This window comes from Schistocerca nitens, chromosome 2, assembly GCF_023898315.1.
Source record: "Schistocerca nitens isolate TAMUIC-IGC-003100 chromosome 2, iqSchNite1.1, whole genome shotgun sequence".
Taxonomy (NCBI): domain Eukaryota; kingdom Metazoa; phylum Arthropoda; class Insecta; order Orthoptera; family Acrididae; genus Schistocerca; species Schistocerca nitens.
The window spans coordinates 494780159-494799686 of NC_064615.1; the positions used below are offsets into that span (position 1 = coordinate 494780159).

Consider the following 19528-nt stretch of genomic DNA (forward strand, 5'->3'; position numbering starts at 1 on the left):
GAATATGTCCAACTGAAGAGCAAATAGTAACTGTTAGTCACAAAATTGATTCCAGCAGAAGTTATTCACAGCCTGTTGCTTCACATAATTTGTTTCTTTTTTAGCAAAATAATGAAGTAACAATCCAATTTAGTGAGCATTACAGTAAACAAAGAAGTGTAAAAATTTCTCATACTTCATAACAACAGAAGTGCTGTCCTGGTACAGAGTTGTGTAAATGAGTATAATTTAAGTTCCTTGGTGATTTAACAAAAATTAGGGCAAATTTCCAGTCTGTCTTTTCCATACTAACCTTTTCAAAGGACTACATTTTTCTTGAAAGTCACGAGAGCAATATTTTTGATATTGTACGAATAGGCGCCTCTACACCAATAAATAAGAGAAATGCTAAGAAGTAGACAGCACAACAGTCTCCAAGAAGGGACCATATCTGAAATAAATCAAGAATACTCTGTTAGTTTTCTAAAATATTCATTGTTAAATCTGTTACAGCATTATATTATCCATGTTACTAACTTTTAGAATAATTACAATTTAACTACTCAAATAAAAAATATTAAATTAAACACAATTTAATTTGATTTAAGCCAAATTATGTATTGTTACAATCATTGTATTCCACAAACTGTATGATGCAGGAGAACGTCCTAGAATGTGGAACAAGCTAAGTTATGTAGATATGAAGAGAAACAGCTGTCAAATAGTAATACTTTGCACTGCATTGACAGTTCACTGTCAGTACACTGCCACTTTACATTTGTACTTTAATGTATTATTATAAACATAATAAAATTATTAAGATAGCTATTATTTAGGGAAAAATGGCAAAGATAAATAGTAATTTTCTTAGTTTATGTAACTAGTTACAGTTTGATCCTTTAAGCTTATATATAACTACTTTTCGGTACTTACATAACTATAGTCATAATTATCAAAGAACAGCAGTTACTGAAATATGGTAAGAACCAAAGCCTTTCTAAACTGAATATTGTAATATGACATAGCTCTTAATATGAGTTTACCATTCTTGAAACTAGATAACCTGATATTTTCTGGAGGGAATGGCAAATAAAGAAATTTTTAGAGATGATTAATTTCTACAAGCATATTGTTAAAGAGATTTACACTATGACACAGAACTCCAGCATGATTTCTGGATGTACATATGAATTTTTTGTGTCTCCCACTGTGATTGCGTTTATCTGAAATCTATTTCACTACTAGCACAAATACCATTAAGGATTAAATGTACTTGTAGTTGGAATTACTTTATGCAATATTTTTTATTCTTCATATTTGCCAAATAAATGATTTATGTACTTCAGCTACCCAGATCCGGAAGAGAATTCCATCAGACCACTGGGATGTCACACCCTTTTCTTTCTTCCCCCCATGTGACAACAGCAAGTGAAAGTAGGGAAAATAAGCTGGCAACCTTATCTTATTGAGAGAAGCTGAATTCCTGGTTCCTCAGACAACTGGCGTGTTAAACTCTAATCTTCTTCTCTCCCATAAGACAAAAAGAAATAAAAAACTGCAAAGTAAGCTGGCATACTTGCCTTAAAATCAGTACAATGAGAGAATCTGAATGCAGGTTCTCGATTAGTTTAGTTTGTTTTCCAGTTGGATATTAAGGTATTTTGCACAAAGTTTTTCATGTAGTGCATCACCATAATATTTATTTATGGTAACAGCAGGTCATTTTACCTGTTTAAACTGCATAATGTGGATCTTTGTGAGATTAAGACAAAATTTTTGCTTAAGCTGGTTGTAGCCTGTTCACCTATAATTTGGGTGTGAATGGTGTCATTAATTTGAGCTATTGATTTGTTCATTTGTGTCATAAATAAATTTGTTGGTTTTTGAACTACCCTTACAAATCTTTGGAAAGTAATTTACATAGATGAAGGTGGGGAGTTGATATAGCACAGAACCCTATGGTATTCCATACTATATGTTTTCCCATTCTGAGTTAGTTTTTATTTCCATGGCGCTGTCTGCCTGTGTAGCACACTGATTTCAGCTATTAAAGTAAGAGGGTTGCCATTACTACCAGATCATTTTAAATTCCATAGTAGAATTTGAACATCTATCTATATCTACATCTACATCCATACTCCGCAAGCCACCTGACGATGTGTGGCGGAGGGTACCCTGAGTACCTCTATCGGTTCTCCCTTCTATTCCAGTCTCGTATCGTTCGTGGAAAGAAGGATTGTCGGTATGCTTCTGTGTGGGCTCTAATCTCTCTGATTTTATCCTCATGGTCTCTTCGCGAGATATACGTAGGAGGGAGCAATATACTGCATGACTCTTCGGTGAAGGTATGTTCTCGAAACTTTAACAAAAGCCCGTACCGAGCTACTGAGCGTCTCTCCCGCAGACTCTTCCACTGGAGTTTATCTATCATCTCCGTAACGCTTTCGCGATTACTAAATGATCCTGTAACGAAGTGCGCTGCTCTCCGTTGGATCTTCTCTATCTCTTCTATCAACCCTATCTGGTACGGATCCCACACTGCTGAGCGGTATTCAAGCAGTGGGTGAACAAGCGTACTGTAACCTACTTCCTTTGTTTTCGTATTGCATTTCCTTAGGATTCTTCCAATGAATCTCAGTCTGGCATCTGCTTTACCAACGATCAACTTTATATGATCATTCCATTTTAAATCACTCCTAATGCGTACTCCCAGATAATTTATGGAATTAACTGCTTCCAGTTGCTGACCTGCTATTTTGTAGCTAAATGATAAGGGATCTATCTTTCTATGTATTCACAGCACATTACACTTGTCTACATTGAGATTCAATTGCCATTCCCTGCACCATGTGTCAATTCGCTGCAGATCCTCCTGCATTTCAGTACAATTTTCCATTGTTACAACCTCTCGATACACCACAGCATCATCCGCAAAAAGCCTCAGTGAACTTCCGATGTCATCCACAAGGTCATTTATGTATATTGTGAACAGCAACGGTCCTATGACACTACCCTGCGGCACACCTGAAATCACTCTTACTTCGGAAGACTTCTCTCCATTGAGAATGACATGCTGCATTTTGTTATCTAGGAACTCTTCAATCCAATCACACAATTGGTCTGATAGTCCATATGCTCTTACTTTGTTCATTAAACGACTGGGGGGAACTGTATCGAACGCCTTGCGGAAGTCAACAAACACAGCATCTACCTGTGAACCCGTGTCAATGGCCCTCTGAGTCTCGTGGACGAATAGCGCGAGCTGGGTTTCGCACGACCGTCTTTTTTGAAACCCATGCTGATTCCTACAGAGTAGATTTCTAGTCTCCAGAAAAGTCATTATACTCGAACATAATACGTGTTCCAAAATTCTACAACTGATTGACGTTAGAGATATAGGTCTATAGTTCTGCACATCTGTTCGACGTCCCTTCTTGAAAATGGGGATGACCTGTGCCCTTTTCCAATCCTTTGGAACGCTACGCTCTTCTAGAGCCCTATGGTACACCGCTGCAAGAAGGCGGGCAAGTTCCTTCGCGTACTCTGTGTAAAATCGAACTGGTATCCCATCAGGTCCAGCGGCCTTTCCTCTTTTGAGCGATTTTAATTGTTTCTCTATCCCTCTGTCGTCTATTTCGATATCTACCATTTTGTCATCTGTGTGACAATCTAGAGAAGGAACTACAGTGCACTCTTCCTCTGTGAAACAGCTTTGGAAAAAGACATTTAGTATTTTGGCCTTTAGCCTGTCATCCTCTGTTTCAGTACCATTTTGGTCACAGAGTGTCTGGACATTTTGTTTTGATCCACCTACCGCTTTGACATAAGACCAAAATTTCTTAGGATTTTCTGCCAAGTCAGTACATAGAACTTTACTTTCGAAGTCATTGAACGCCTCTCACATAGCCCTCCTCACACTACATTTCGCTTCACGTAATTTTTGTTTGACTGCAAGGCTTAGGCTACGTTTATGTTTGCTGTAAAGTACCCTTTGCTTCCGCAGCAGTTTTCTAACTCGGTTGTTGTACCACGATGGCTCTTTTCCATCTCTTACGATCTTGCTTGGGACATACTCATCTAACACATATTGTACGATGGTTTTGAACTTTGTCCACTGATTCTCAACACTATCTGTACTTGAGACAAAACTTTTGTGTTGAGCCGTCAGGTACTCTGTAATCTGCTTTTTGTCACTTTTGCTAAACAAAAAAATCTTCCTACCTTTTTTAATACAATATAAGTGGTCTTGGTAGGCAACAGCTTATATCACCAGGAGAAATTACCTTATTTGAGTCTATCATAAAATTATTTGTGTGAGCATATATGCAATCTATACTTTATACTTTACGCTATGCTTTTAACTGAGAGTCAGTTAAAAAAGTTCTTCTAGAAAAGCGAGTAATTTTCTACTGTGGACCACTTTTTAACAGTTTTTTAAAGACTGGAACTAATGAAAAGTCTTTTAATGAAAGTTATCTTCTTATCTCTGAATGTTTATTAGTATTAGTATTGGATATTTAAATATTTGAAGACATATATCTTGTGCCACTGAGTGATTACAATGGTAGCTTTTGGTTGGTCTTATGAAGTCAGAACAAGATTTCAATAATGTGTAAGAAACAGCATCATGACCATGAAGCACAGTGGTGTTCAATGATAAAGATATTTAAATATTCTTGGGCTTCTATGGCTAAAACTGATGTTTGCCAGCGATTTAACAGAGAGAAACTAATCATTTGCATCTGACTCTTTATTATGAGCTCCAACATTTGCTGCCACTTTTTAAGAAAAAACCATTGCATTTTGTTTACAGTGATTTGAATGGGTATTGTAGCCATTTTTGCTTCCAGTATTGTCTAAAAACTAAATTTAATTGATCATTTTTGTTTTGTTTTATTTATTGTTTGATATTGATGTAGGCAGTTTGCTTTATTATTAGAATGGTTTATTTTTGTACATAATATATTTGATTCACTTTTTAATGACAGACTGGAGGATCAGTGATGGAATTTTTCATTTTTTTATGTAGCTTTTGTGGTTTGGTGTTTAATTGTAGACTGGATAATTCATAATGATGCAGTTTCTCTTCTTGATACAACCTGCACTCTCTGCTCTCTTTTTATTGGAGAGCATTTTACAATACCAGGTGTTATTCCTCATAAATAATTTAACAATAGGAAACAAGCCAAAGCTGGACAACAACAACTCTAGGTATCATAAATCAGTATTACTTAATAACATTTAATTCTGCATAACATTATTAATATTTCTTTAACTTCTATATGAAACTGGACATACTTCCTGCTGATGATCTGTACACTATCAGTATTACTAGCTTGTGTGTACTTGTTTTTCTGTCTCATCAGAAATCATGGCTAAGGGACATCTGTTTTTAAAGTAATTAAACCTGCTGGAAACAAAATGAAAGTAGAAGAAAAGGTCCATGTTGTTATCTTATTCATAAAAAATATTGTATGTGTTTATCAGTACTGCTGCATAAAAAATCAAAGAAAGTTTTTGGAGTTTTTGATTGGGAACTGAACTGAATTACAATTTATGGATCATACAAACATGATGAGAAGGCCAACATCTGTTCAGCAATACTGATTACCATATACAAGAAGTTCTTATGAATAAGATAACAATATGGAAAGGATAGATCACTACTCACCATATAGAGGAGTGTTGAGCCACAGACAGGACCAGTGAAATAATACTAGAAATATTTTAGCTTTCAGACAAATTCCTTTCTTAAAAGTAGAACTCCCACACATTCACATAAGAACAACTTACACATAGATGCTGCTAGGGCAGAGACAGTAGCCAAGTCTATGTGAGATGTTGCTGTATGAATATGTGAGAGTTATACTTCTGAGGAAAAGCTTAAATATTTCCAGTAATCTTTTTGGTGAGTAGCAATCCATTCTTTCCATGCGGTTATGAATAAGACACTGACTTTTGTCCTAATTTCAGCATAACTCCAAAAGGAGGCCACAGTTATTCAGAGATACAGAAAAAACAGCCAAAATTGAAAGTTTAGTTTGTACCAATATTAAACACTTGTACTGTCTAAATGAATAACTAGTAGAATTGCAATGGAGATCTGGAGAAACTCTGTCTTTCAGAATCAAATAAAAAGATGAATGAGAAATGCTTCATTATCCAATCAAAAACAATTCAGTGTATTTAATTCAAAGAGCAAGTCTAAAGAAAGACAAGGAAAACTGAGAACAAAAATTAAAGCAACAGGTCCCAGCAGATGGCAAGGAGATGTCTGAGTACTTATTGTAGCAGAGGTGCAGTTTCTGGTACACATAATAGGAGTAAGCAGGAAGAGACAGTTAATCAAGGTGGGTGGGGAAGGGGTATAAAGATTATGTTCTACAGAAACATGCAATATGTTTCAGTATGAAGTGCTAGTATGACAGGTGAGTGTCAGTGAAAGATTTGTGATTATCATGTCATACAAGTTTTCTAAACACCATTTATGATCAAATGAAATAAATGTGGAAAATTCATCTTTTAAATGTGGAATCAGTTTCAAAATGTTAAATCCTATTTCACTTTCTTCATGTAGGCTACATTGCTGTCAACAATAAAATGCTTTATGTATAGTTGTGAGTGCTGAGAGCAAAGTATGCTCAGAACATATAGGATTCAAAGATGATAAACTTACTTTTCTCTATGACAACATATCATTAAATAATGTACAGGATTCATACATGTTGCTTTTTGTATAAACATAGGTTTGTAACATAAACTTGAAATGAAGGAAAGATAAGAAAACTTGAAAACTTATTAAATAATACGATGTCTTTCACATCCCAAAGCATTTATATAAAATTTGACTCACTGCCCACGTATAAGACTGTCTCCATTTGATAATTTCACTCACAGAACATATGAATCAGACTAGGACAACTGCCATTTGCTTCATAAAAAGCAGTCCAGTTAATTACAGTATAGAAATTTGGAAGTCCATATCGCTAGCTCACTCCTATAAACCAATTTATTGTCACCAGTAATTGAACAATTCAAGGAAGGAAGGAAGGTAGATTGGATTTAATGTCCCTTTGACATCAAGGTCATTAGTGACAGAACACAAGTATGGACTGTGTCAAGGATGGGGAAGGAAATCGGCCATTTCCTTTCAAAGGAACCATCCTAGCATTTGCCTGAAGTGATTTTAGGGAAATCACAGAAAACCCAACTCTCAATGGCCAGATGCAGGTTTGAACCATCGTACTCTTATTCACAGTATGTAAGCTAAATTTTAAATCATGACTGTACCTTACGGCTGACTAAATGATCAATTCTGTTGCATAACAAACCATAATCTTAGGCATATGATGACGTCCAAAATGTTCTGTAGTAAACTCTTCAAAATGTTCTCTTATGCACTGTTTTTTATTTTAAAGTATACTTACTGTCGTGAACCAGTCAACATTCCTAGGAAGTCGAAGGGAACCTTCATCATACAACTGAGGCAATGTGTGTATGAGGTAGGCCCCATAAGTCAACCGACTCAAGATAATAAATATATTGGATGAGATGGTCTTCTGTATTTTCTCTGGAACAAGAAAAAAAATGTTTAATGTATGTTTAATAAAGTTGTCATGGATACAATAGAAATATGTAGAAACTGAAGCTAATTTCATCTTTATCCACACATATGTAATATAAAAAATACAACAAAAGAGGAAGATAGAACAAGAGATAGTGTGTGTGTGTGTGTGTGCGCGCGCATGTGTGTGTGTGTGTGTGTGTGTGTGTGTGTGTGTGTGTGTGTGTGTGAGAGAGAGAGAGAGAGAGAGAGAGAGAGAGAGAGAGAGAGCAATGGAGGGTGAAGCTTTGAAAATTCCAGCCACTCATGCTGGCGAAACATCAGTAAAATCATCAGATGAACATTGGCTGAAGAACCCAATACAGAAGCCAATAGGCAGTTTGTCAACAAGTGGCCACAAAAGCCTTAACAATGTTCTAAAGACTCTTTGGCATCTATATCTACCTCTACAAATAACTATGAGTTGTATGACAGAGAGTAATTTATATTATAGTGTGTGCACTGCTAGCCATTGAAACTGCAGCACCAATAGGGATAGCAAATAATCAACTCTTACTTACTGAGTGTAAATAGTATAATAGAGAAAACACACCATCACACATATACTGGTAGGCACATTGGAGGTGTACATGCTGTGAAATTTAGTACACAGACCTGTCACCACTGGTAGCAATGATGGCATTAACCAAGCTGGGCACTGAGCTGAACTGAGAATGGATGACATATGTGGGTATATTATTCCATGGTGCTTCAACTTTATTCCAGAGTTTGTCAATCATAGTGGCTGATATGTGGCGGCATGCCAGTCTCTTGGCAACCCTCTACCAGCTGTTTTCAATGGATGAGACATCTGGAGAATGTATTGGTCAGGGGAACAGTCAAACACTTGCTGTACCAAGGTAGATCAGGACAGCACAGGCAACATGTGGTTTTGCATTATCTTGATGAATAGCATTCAACATCGCAGAGACCTCAATGGTAGGGCATAACCATCAGCCTTAGAACATCAGAAATGTAATGGCTGCAGTCCAAATTAGCAATCATGCAAATTAGAGGTGTCTGTGTTGTGAACCCAATGGCACACCAAACAATCACATGTCAACATGCTGATGTGAAAAGAATTCTGTCAATGTTCATTCTCCTAAGAGCTTCCAAACGGGCAAACATTCTCACAATGCAGAGTGTAGAACCAGGAATTGTCTGACAAGAAGACTTGGTGCTTCTGTAAAGATATATCATTGGGCACACCACTATTGGTACACAAATCTGCTACAATCCTCTCTCATTGGTGTAAACCAGTCCATTTTCTGGATTAAAGTATTTGATTTGGCACAGCAGAGTAAACAATATGCCTGTCCTTATGGGCGCCAATCATGTGGGTCTGTTCTGATACTGCATGGCATTAAATGTGGCCCTCCTGAACCTATTGACTCCATATTTGCATGACAGCTATGGAATCCTGGGTAAAGCAAACAAAAGACTGCATTTATTGGCAGGACACTTAGTAAGTACAACAGGTATACTAAAGTGGCTGCTTACACCATGCTTGTCCCACCTCTTCTGGAGTTCTGTTGTGTGGTGTGGGATCCTCATCATATGAGACTGACAGAGGATATTGAAAAAGTTCAAAGAAGGCTAACTCATTTTGTATTATCACAAAATAGGGGCCAGAGTGCCCCAAACATGATACATGAATTGAGGTGGCAACTGTTAAAACAAGGGTGCGTTTCATTGCAGCAGGATCTTCTCATGAAATTTCAATCACCAACTTTCCTATCACTGCAAAAATATTCTGTTGGCGCCCACCTACATAGTGTGACATAACTATCATGATAAAATAAAAGAAATCAGAGCTTGTACAGAAACATTTAAGTGTTTGTTTTTTGATGTACCATTCGAGGACTGAAAGGTAGAGAAATAGCTTGAAACTGGTTTGATGAACCCTCTGCCAGCCACTTAACTGTGAATTGCAAAATAGTCATGTAGATGTAGATGTAGATCCTAACTAGAGCAAGCAGCAATGCTGTAGGACTATAATCTGCTGCCTCAATAGCAGCACCTTTACAGCTGTCAAAATCTGCCACATGCTGGTAAACATTTCTCAATCTTTCATAACAAATAACAAAAATTTTCTCTCAGAAGAAACAGCATTTAAATGTAATTTCTGAGTGAGAAGTTTGCTGTGTAATATTTTCTTGCATTATTTCTACCTAAATTGTACAGTTACACTGAAATGCACATTGCATATCTGGACTTGTGTTACATTTCATGCCAGTTTTGATGTTTGCTGCATGCTGTGTTCAAGGTGTTGCAATTTCAATGGCCAGATGTATATTAAGGTCTTCTTCTTCCAGTCACATGCAGACTGTGGGAAAAAATGACTGCTTGCTTCTATTTGAGCAAGCTGTTATTTGGCTAATTTTATCTGCACTGCTACACTCTCTGTATTACAGAAGTGTAGGGCCTGAAGGATATCCCCAGAATGTGTCCTGAAAGGCAGTTCTTTAAGTTTTCTAAGCTAATACTTGAGAGCATTTTATTGGACATAATTTTCTGACAGATAATTGCATTATCTAAAGAAGTATGAGGCTGCAACTAATACTATCTGTTAAGTCATTAATGATATCATGAAGAGCAATTCTCCTATTAGACTCCACTGGAAATACTGGAAACACTCATATCAGTAGATCTCTCCATACAGGTTAACTTGCTGCAATTTTACTGTTAGGAACTTTTTATAGTCTCATCAACCTGGTTAAACATCACACAGAAACATAATATTTTTAAAGGAATCAATGTGGTACTAGACAAATGTTTTTGAAATTCTAGAAACACTAAATTGGCTTGATTTCCCTTATCTATGGTATTCATCAAGAGCATGAGTTGAGTTTCATGGTATTAATGTTTCTGAACCCATCTTGAATATGACACAGAAGTTTTTTTCCAGGTAGATTATAATATTGAACTATGAATGTGTTTTACAATTATGCTACATACAGATGTGAGTGATGCAGAATGGTATTTGTGTGCATCAGCTCTACTTCTTGTTTTGTAGCTTGGTATGATCCATGCTCTTTCTGAAACACTCAGAACATTTTATAGTTCAGGCATTTGCACTAAATTATGGTCAACAGTAGTTAGTTCACTCACAAATTCTATATACTGTAGCTATTTACAAAGACCCTGTCAGATCCTAGGACATTACTGAGTTTTAGCATTTTAAGCTGCCTTTCAATGCTACTAGCACTAATTACAATGTTACTCATCTTAGCAGCAGTACAGATATTGAATGGTGGCAATTTTAAAAACTGTATCTGACAGCCAAATCGAAGATATTGGTATATCAATAAGTGCAACATTGTCCACATCAGGCGGGGGTGCTTGTGGCAAGAGTGCTGCTGATATCACTGACCGGTCATGCTGAGTTTCTGTAGGGGGCAAATATAAGACCAGCAGTGGCAGTTTCTTTCTCAGTTGCTGTTATTCAACTTCCCTCTACCTGTGGACTCTATCACAACTGTTTATTGTGTGCATACTGCCACAATGTATGAACTTGCTGTTTCCACCACTACTTGGCTTAACATACCTATGATTACTAACAGCAAGCTTATTGGCTAAGTAATGCTTTGACTTTATTCAGCCTAATCAGGAGCAGCCTCATATAAGTTTCTGTTGTGGGACAGATGAATATTCCACCCAGAACTGTTACTGTTTGGTTCATTCATGGGCTAAGTAATGATTTTATGTTACAAAATTTACTTGTATTCTGGAAACATTGTTTTCCCTAACAGCAGTAGTTTTTTTAATTATTTATTTTATTTTTCATTTTTTAAGGGAAGACAGAATTCAGCATTTTGGAATGTGTTTATATCTTCTGTTTCAGGCTTTGTGTCATCTACAAATGTCTGGACAGTGCTTATTGTGCAAAGTAACATATGAAAAAAAAAAAAATTGGTCAGTTCTTGTGATAATATTGTGGTATGATAGTTATTGAAGACTTCATGTATTTCCCTATTGGTTGAATCAAATACTGTTATGCACAATATTGTGAAACACTTTGCCTATATCATCCACTGGTGCCAGAGAGATCTTAGTGTTCTTGTTGTATGTGAATGGTATGGCTGAGACACATGTTTACAAGCTAATCATCTGATCCGCAGCAAGATAAACAGTGGAGTGCCAAGACAGAAGGATTTAGTACAAATGCTGACAGTTGCTAGGCAGTATACATGATGTCAATTTGGATGTGATTAGTGCCAGTGTAAGGTGTGCTTACTGTAGTTATCTCATTTTGTTGCCTGTCATACTGATAATCATTATAACCAACGAGTTTTTAGTATTCTATCTTCTCCCAGATTCCTGATAATGGGTTATTCCTGAACATTAGTCAAGTAATCGATAATTTGTATGCAGCAATGTGTTATTTTAAAAGGGTAGTTTGATAACTCTGGTCAATTTCCATGAAAGAATGGAAGATTTTTGTTGCATCTTCATAGTTGGTAATCTTTGTTATTCCAAGGATTGTACAAAAAATTTCAACAATGTAGTGTGTACAGTGGATTGTTGGCAGCCAACTGAACTGGTTAGTGTGTCAACTACAACTGAAAATGGAGAAAACTGAGCTTCATGCTGTTATTAAACATTTTAATTTGATTGGGTTGGACTGCCATACAAATCAAGAAACTGATGAAGTTCACATTGACTCTGCACCATCACTGAACACCATTTGCTTTTGGATTAATACATTTAAAGGTGGACAGATGAGCACCAAAGATGAAGTGTGCTCTGGCTGTCCAACTGAGATCACCACAAAGGAAACTGTTGACAAAATCCATGATATGCTAATGCAAAACCACCAAATAAAAATTTGTGAGTTTGCTGAGGCTGTAGGCAGATCAACTGAGTGAGTGCATATTATCCTGCATGGAGACAGTGGCAGATACAGAAAAACGTCAAGGAGGGGGTGCTACAGATATCTTGAGCTACCTTTACTTTTACCGTAATAAAAAATAATCAAGTCACATGCAAAGTTTGAGAAAGCTTTATTTAAACTGATTATACACATATACAAGAAAATGCCATCTTATGATATAAAAGAGTTACAATTGTGGTTCTCTTCCTTAAATGATGAATTCCACGTGCCTGTTCTTCCTGGCAATCTGGTTAATTACATCATCAATAGGACAATCAATGTTAGAGTGAATGTTCAACAAATCTAAGCCTTCATTGTCGACCTCAGCCATGTCTTCGTACACCACAATGTTGAAAAATTTCTTTCTACTCTAGCAATAGATGCAGGTAGACAAGCAAATATTTTGTACAGCATGTGCAAGGTAGGATAGTCAGAGCTAGGACAAATAGATAACACTTCCATAACAGAATCATGATCATTAAGGGTGTTTATGCTTATTTGCTTGTATTGAAGAATCTCTCCCATTAGTCTCTTTTTAATCACGAAACAGTAGAATATTCACGACTTTTCTCAAACAAATGCCGGACAGAATAATGTATCGAGATCACTAGAATGGTGTGACTTTTCTCTGACGAAAGAAATGAATGAATAGCGTGCAGACTGATTGGCGGAGGCGGTGCAGTTGGCAGTGCAGACACAATGTCTAGCAATGTTTAATCACAATCTGCAAGACTTCTTGTGCCAATATGTGACTATTGATGAAACCTGGATCAATTGTGACACATCAGAGACAATATGGCAGTCTAAACTATGGACAAAGGCTGTGAAAGTGCACCATGAAGGCAGAGATCATATTGCTAGCTGGTAAGTTGATGGCCATTGGTTTTTGGGATTCTCAAGGAATCATCCTCATAGATGACTGGAAAAAGGCAGAACAATAACTGGGTGCTATTATGCTTCATTGTTGGATCATGTGAAACTAGTATTGGCTGAAAAAAAAGACCAAGGTTGGCTTGCAAAAATGAACCCTTTCACCAGAATAATGCACCGCCTCACACACTAGCAATAACAATGCCAAAAAGTGAATGAATTGGGCTTTGAATTAGTTCCTCATCCACCATGTTCCCCTGACTTAGCCCCAAGTGACTCCTTCCCATTCCCTAATTTGAAATTTTGACTTGCTGTGAATAAATTTTCGTCAAACGACGAGGGTCACTTGCAGTCAATGAATATTTTGCAGAATTTGACAGAACATGTTTTTCCAGTGGGACGAAAAAGCTGGAGGATCGCTGGACCAAGTGTATATCTCCCAAAGGAGACTGTATTAAGAAGTAAGGTGGGTTGCTGACAATACAAACATTTTTTCTTGCTTCTTTACCAGGCTCATCAAGCCAATCTCATATTAAACAATGGAAAATCTTACAGCCAGTTTTTTCCCAACAGTCATCATGCTGTCTACCAGGAACATGTTCCCCCTATCCTTTTTCTTTTTATTAGACAAATCTGTTGATGTAATAAATAAGTGGGAAAGTAAACTTTTTCCATCACTTTAATTTTTGGTGAAATGCACAATAGCTGTAGAACTGATCTGCTCTGTCAACATATTTTGTTCCTACTGTAGTCAAAGATGACATTTTGCTTTACAGTTAGGTTGATGTCAGGAAGTATGAAGTGAGTCATATTTTTCTTCATCTCTGCTGACATAAGTAACATTGCTATTCATATCTAACATCAACAATATAGCACAAATTCAATCACAACTTAGCAATTCACTTGCAAATCCTGAATGTGAAGATGGGTCTGTTGACCAGTAATCACAGAGTTTGGCTATTTGAGGACACACATATGCAAAACAACCTTTAAATAAGCAGTAAATTTCCAGTAATTTTATTACAGACCACTTGTACCATATAGAGAGTTTTTTCCTTTTTGCTTTTGTTCCCCTTCAGATTATCTTTATGAGACATTGATGCAGTTGTATTATCAATGCATTGATGCATTTCACATTTGATTTCTCAAATCATGCAGTCATCAAAGAAAAAACGGCAACAGAAAAATGTGAGTTTATGCCCACTTCTTTCTGGAACATTGCTGATTGTATAGCTCTGTTTGATTGAGTGTCTAGTTCTGACTAACACTTTCCTTGGAGTTGAGCACATAATTAGACACTACACATGGAGAGTGAAGGTCTGTATCATCAGCTGAATAAAGATAGTTTGTATCAGTTCTCAGAAGATAGAATTGTAAATGTCAGGAACACCATTCATAATAGCAAACACTGGTATAAACTACTGTGCTTGCTTTAGATAACTGAAACATAGAAATGCATGCATCATCACTTGTACTTTCATCTGGAAAGTACAAGTGTCCTATGTTTGTATCTTCTATCTTTGATTTTGAATCTCAGTATAAAATTTCCAACATCTTTCACTGTCCAGTTGTGATATGCCATTTCTACATTGGTAAATAATCATAAATGAACTACACAAGGCACCATGTACTACAAATTGTTGCTGGGACAGCTTTTTCAGTAGTTTGAGCAAGCTATGAAAGAGTATACACTGAGTGAAAGTGGTTCTCCTTACTAGCCCTTTTCACCATATCTCTAAGGGGTATCATTAGTTCATTAACTTGTCATACAGTTGAACTGCCAACAATTAATGGAATCTACAATTTCTGCAGCTCTTTTTATCCAATGTGTGATTTAGGATGGTTTTCCAATGATAGTAGTGTACTGTGCTGCCTCAGATCTGGCATTAGTTTCAGATGACAGTACTTCATACTTGTTGATAGGGGGGAGGGGGGCAACAGGGTAGGATGGGTGGAGCTGGGGGGCAGGGAGGAGGGGGAGATGAGGATGTATTTAGCGTATCTAACTCTGCGATTGACAGTAAAGTAGATACGTGTGTCGAATGTTCAAACATACTTGGAGAGAAAGTAACAGTCAAATACGTAATAAGACTATGTGAGTTTGAAGAACAGTTCTCTTTTACCAATTTCCACCATAATAGTAGCTACGGCAAAGTGAGCAGACAAGTAAATGGAAAAGCAGACATGGAATCTGGACTACTCAAAATTTTAAAAATTAAGAGAAGAAGGCAGATAAGAAATAGGGATAGGAAAGAAGGCAAAAAATTTATAAAGAGTCAGATGTACTGATATTTGATGATTCCTACCATATCCAAATGTGAAGCAATATCCTCACATTTTCATGAATTCATGCAGTTCATGAATTAATTTAGTTAATATATATCTCTATGGCAGGGTAAGCCACAGTCCATTACCCAGTTGTTATCCTTTTATATGCTGTAGGGAAACCTGTGAGTATAGCAATCAGGAATAACAGGAGAAAACATAAATTTGAGTCTCACCTGGATGTATGCTCAGATAATCTTATTGGTCAGGCAGCTGATCACAATTAGCATTGTGTAAGTCTAGGAGTATTTAATTTGGTGTTCTGAATTTTTAAATGTTTAACTACAATAATGACTTGTCTCATATCATGTAGTACTCTCTGTACCCAAAATGATTCAAAGGATTAATAAAGAATGAATGAATGAATGAGCAGAACATTTGGATTCAAATCGTGATAAGGCATAAATGAAACAGAGTACTTCTTTTAATCACATTCAGGCATTCTTGTAAATAGGAGTATACTGATATAGTGCTTTTTATGGTTTGTACTGAAAAGGTTGTCATAAAAAGTGGTGGAAAGTATGTCAAAGATGTAAGCCATAATTGATTGGATAGTGCAGATTATACCCTCTTATCTGGTGTTTATATGGAAAGCAGATAAAATTGGACAGTACCTATGGTCTTGGGCATCATTCCTAGTTTCTCCATTTCATTTTGTGACAAGTTTAGTTGAAAATAGTAATAAAGAAATAAAAACACGCAGGCTAAAAAAGTGGAAGAAACAGAAGAAAGTGACTTCAGACAACAACTGTAAGAAAATTTAGAGCATGCAAATGATTTAGCTGCACTTAAGACATTACTGTAATGAAAGATGAAGACAAGATTGTCAAGGGCATCCAATAAGAAATATGAAGAAAACACATTTAGTTACTCCTGGGTAGGTACTACAGCATGTATGAACTTAAAGAGTGATGTCTTTTTCACTCGTTTGTTATTTTCAAATGGTTCAAATGGCTCTGAGCACTATGGGACTCAACTGCTGAGGTCATTAGTCCCCTAGAACTTAGAACTAGTTAAACCTAACTAACCTAAGGACATCACAAACATCCATGCCCGAGGCAGGATTCGAACCTGCGACCGTAGCGGTCACGCGGTTCCAGACTGCAGCGCCTTTAACCGCACGGCCACTTCGGCCGGCCGTTTGTTATTTTAAATGAGTACTTTCAGAAGTGCCACTTGCTAGTGGGTGGTATGTGTTAATACTCAAGTGTACTGCAAATATAATGACACACCAGAATTAAATGGGAGCCAAAACAGAATAATTAAACAGCAATGGATCTTTCCAACTACGTGAGCACAAAATATATTAAGTTAATTCATGCTGAGAGTAAATATCCAGACCTTTCACCAAATGCTCATCCTTTTGAGGCATCTTGCATTTCACTGCAGTTTTCTCAGAAATGCAACATCTAGTGCAGTTGTACAGACTTTTATATTTTGACTTCCATTTAATTCTGGTATGTTACTATGTTTGTTGGTACACGTGAGAGTGAGCAAATGCTTGAAACTAACTAGTTGTGTTAAATAAAGCTGTCATTTAAAATAACAGCCTGGAAGACACAATGTTTCCATAAGTGTCTATTAGTCATGGAGAAAGACCTATCAGGCTGAGATTACTGGCTAACTATGGAAGCCAAATAACTCTGGTTATGAGACTAATTTACAGATCCTTGCTACAAAGTCACAGAATGTGTCATACAACTGAATATTTACTGTTAGTAATATGGAGTACCTTTGTATATTACACACATTTGTAATTTCTTCCTATTTTTTTAGTAAATGAAGCTGGACAATGTTTGCTAAAAAGTATACATCTGGCAGTACAATCTGATCCTAAAATCTTGATCTCCATCCCTCCTTCAAGGAAGTAAGTTATTCATACTTCACCTTACTCTGCATAGACATTAATGGATGCATCTTTTTCTATGAGCCACAGTATATAGTAGTTGGTCTGCATTTGGTAACCATATCCAGTGCTTTATGTTATCCAACCAAGACATTCTTCTTCACTTTTTTTCTTCTTTTACCCTCAATCTTCACTTCTATTATCAACTGCTGAAGCAAAACATATATCAAAGGTGTGTAGTTTTACTTAGACGTTGTTAATATTTCTCACAGTTTCTGTATTTGTTGCAATACTTCAGTGTTAGTTACTCTTGCTGTCCACAATATTTTAAGCAGTCTGCAGTAAGTACACATTTGAAAAACCTTGATCTTCCTTGCTGTTTTCATAATTAGTGGCCATCTTTCAGAACTGTGTAGAAGAGTAGATCAGATGTAGCATCTAATAAATCAGACTCTAAGGTTTCGGAGTATGCCTGTACTTGTGAGAATATTCTTAAATTTTATGACGGCATTACAGGCTTTCTCTATGCAACATTTTATCTCCATGTCTGATCTCCAATCTTCACAAAGCCACTTTCCAAGATATTTAAACTTGTCTACTTTTTGTGTTAAGGAGCCATTAAATCATAGATTTGCATTTGTAAATGAGTCAGGCTGCCATGTGACAATCACAAAATGTATCTTTTTGGTGTTAATATTCAGACCTAGATCTCCTACTATCTTGATGAGTTGTTGGAGACCGTCTAAATTATCATCAGTCAATAGTATATTATCAGCACAATGAATGTTGTTGATCAAGACTCCATTAACCTTTATGGCTTTTTCTATATCATCAATGCTTCCTGAAAAATACTCTCTGAGTATATAGCTGATGTTAATCCAGTATAGAATTATGGAATGTCTTTCTGGAGAACAAAAATCCCCTTCATGGGAATCAACATGATTTCTGCAAACAGGGATCTTGTGAAATTCAGCTTTCTATGTTCCTCCATGAAATTCATAGAACCACAGAAAACAGCACTCAGATTATTTCTACATTTATTGACTTCTATAAAACATTTTGTTTCATACTGTAGCTCATTCAACAAAAATTTAGTTTACAGAAAACTGGATCAACATTGTGACTGGACTGAGGACTTCCAAGCACATAGAACTCAATACATAGTTCTTAATTGAGCATAATCCAGGAACACCACAAGGGAGCATAGCAGGATCATTACTGTTCACTATATATATGTAAATGATCTGTTAGGTAATGTCAGAAGCTTCACGAGGCTGTATATAAGTTATATTGTTATACACAGGAAAGTTATAAAGTCAGCAAACTGTCATGAAATACAGGATGCATCCAGAGGGTCACATGATGGAGGGAATGCTAGTTGAGCCTAAGCATCAATAAGCAATTGTGCATAAATAGTTGGAAGGATCCACTGCTGTTTGTTTACACTATTGACATAGGTCACTGGAAACAGTAATGACCACCTAAATATCCAGGAGTAACAACCTGAAGCAATCTAAGAAGGAATGACTAAATGAAACTAATTGTGGGAAAGAAGATGCCAGGCTGTCCCACTGGAAGATTCCTACGGAAATGTAACTTATCCATGAAAGGAGTGACTTACAAAATGCATGTTCAACCACTTCATGAGAATGGCTTATCAATGCTGGACCTTTACCAGGTAGGATTAATAGAGAATTTCCAAATAAGGGCGACACATTTGGTATGTGTGACACTATTTTGGAGATGCTCATCAAGCTGCACCAGTAGATGCTACAAGAGATGTATTGTACACTAAAAAAAGGTTACCATTAAAATTTAGAGATTACATGTTTATTTTTCCTATATGTTGTCATCATTGTGGTTTTCAGTTTGAACACTGATTTTCTGCAGCTCTGCTCACTTGTGTATCCTGCACAAACCTCTTCATCTCTGTGTGATGACTACAGCCTATGTTCATCAGGACCTGATAACTGTAGTTAAGTCTTCATCTTTCTCTAAAATTTTTATCTCTCACCCTTTCATTCTCTTCCAA

At 36.5% G+C, this 19528-nt stretch overlaps 1 protein-coding gene across 1 annotated transcript in view; it reads right to left on the reverse strand.

The window, feature by feature from the left end:
- Positions 1-19528, reverse strand: part of LOC126236457 (nose resistant to fluoxetine protein 6-like) — a 181465-nt gene that overhangs the window by 9336 nt on the left and 152601 nt on the right. Inside the window, exons 12-13 of the mRNA XM_049945776.1 lie at positions 7407-7549; positions 293-430 (exon numbers count right to left, since the gene is read on the reverse strand). Of these exons, the coding sequence (XP_049801733.1) occupies positions 323-430; positions 7407-7549 (251 nt within the window). The 3' untranslated portion in view covers positions 293-322. The remainder of the gene's footprint in view (positions 1-292; positions 431-7406; positions 7550-19528) is intronic.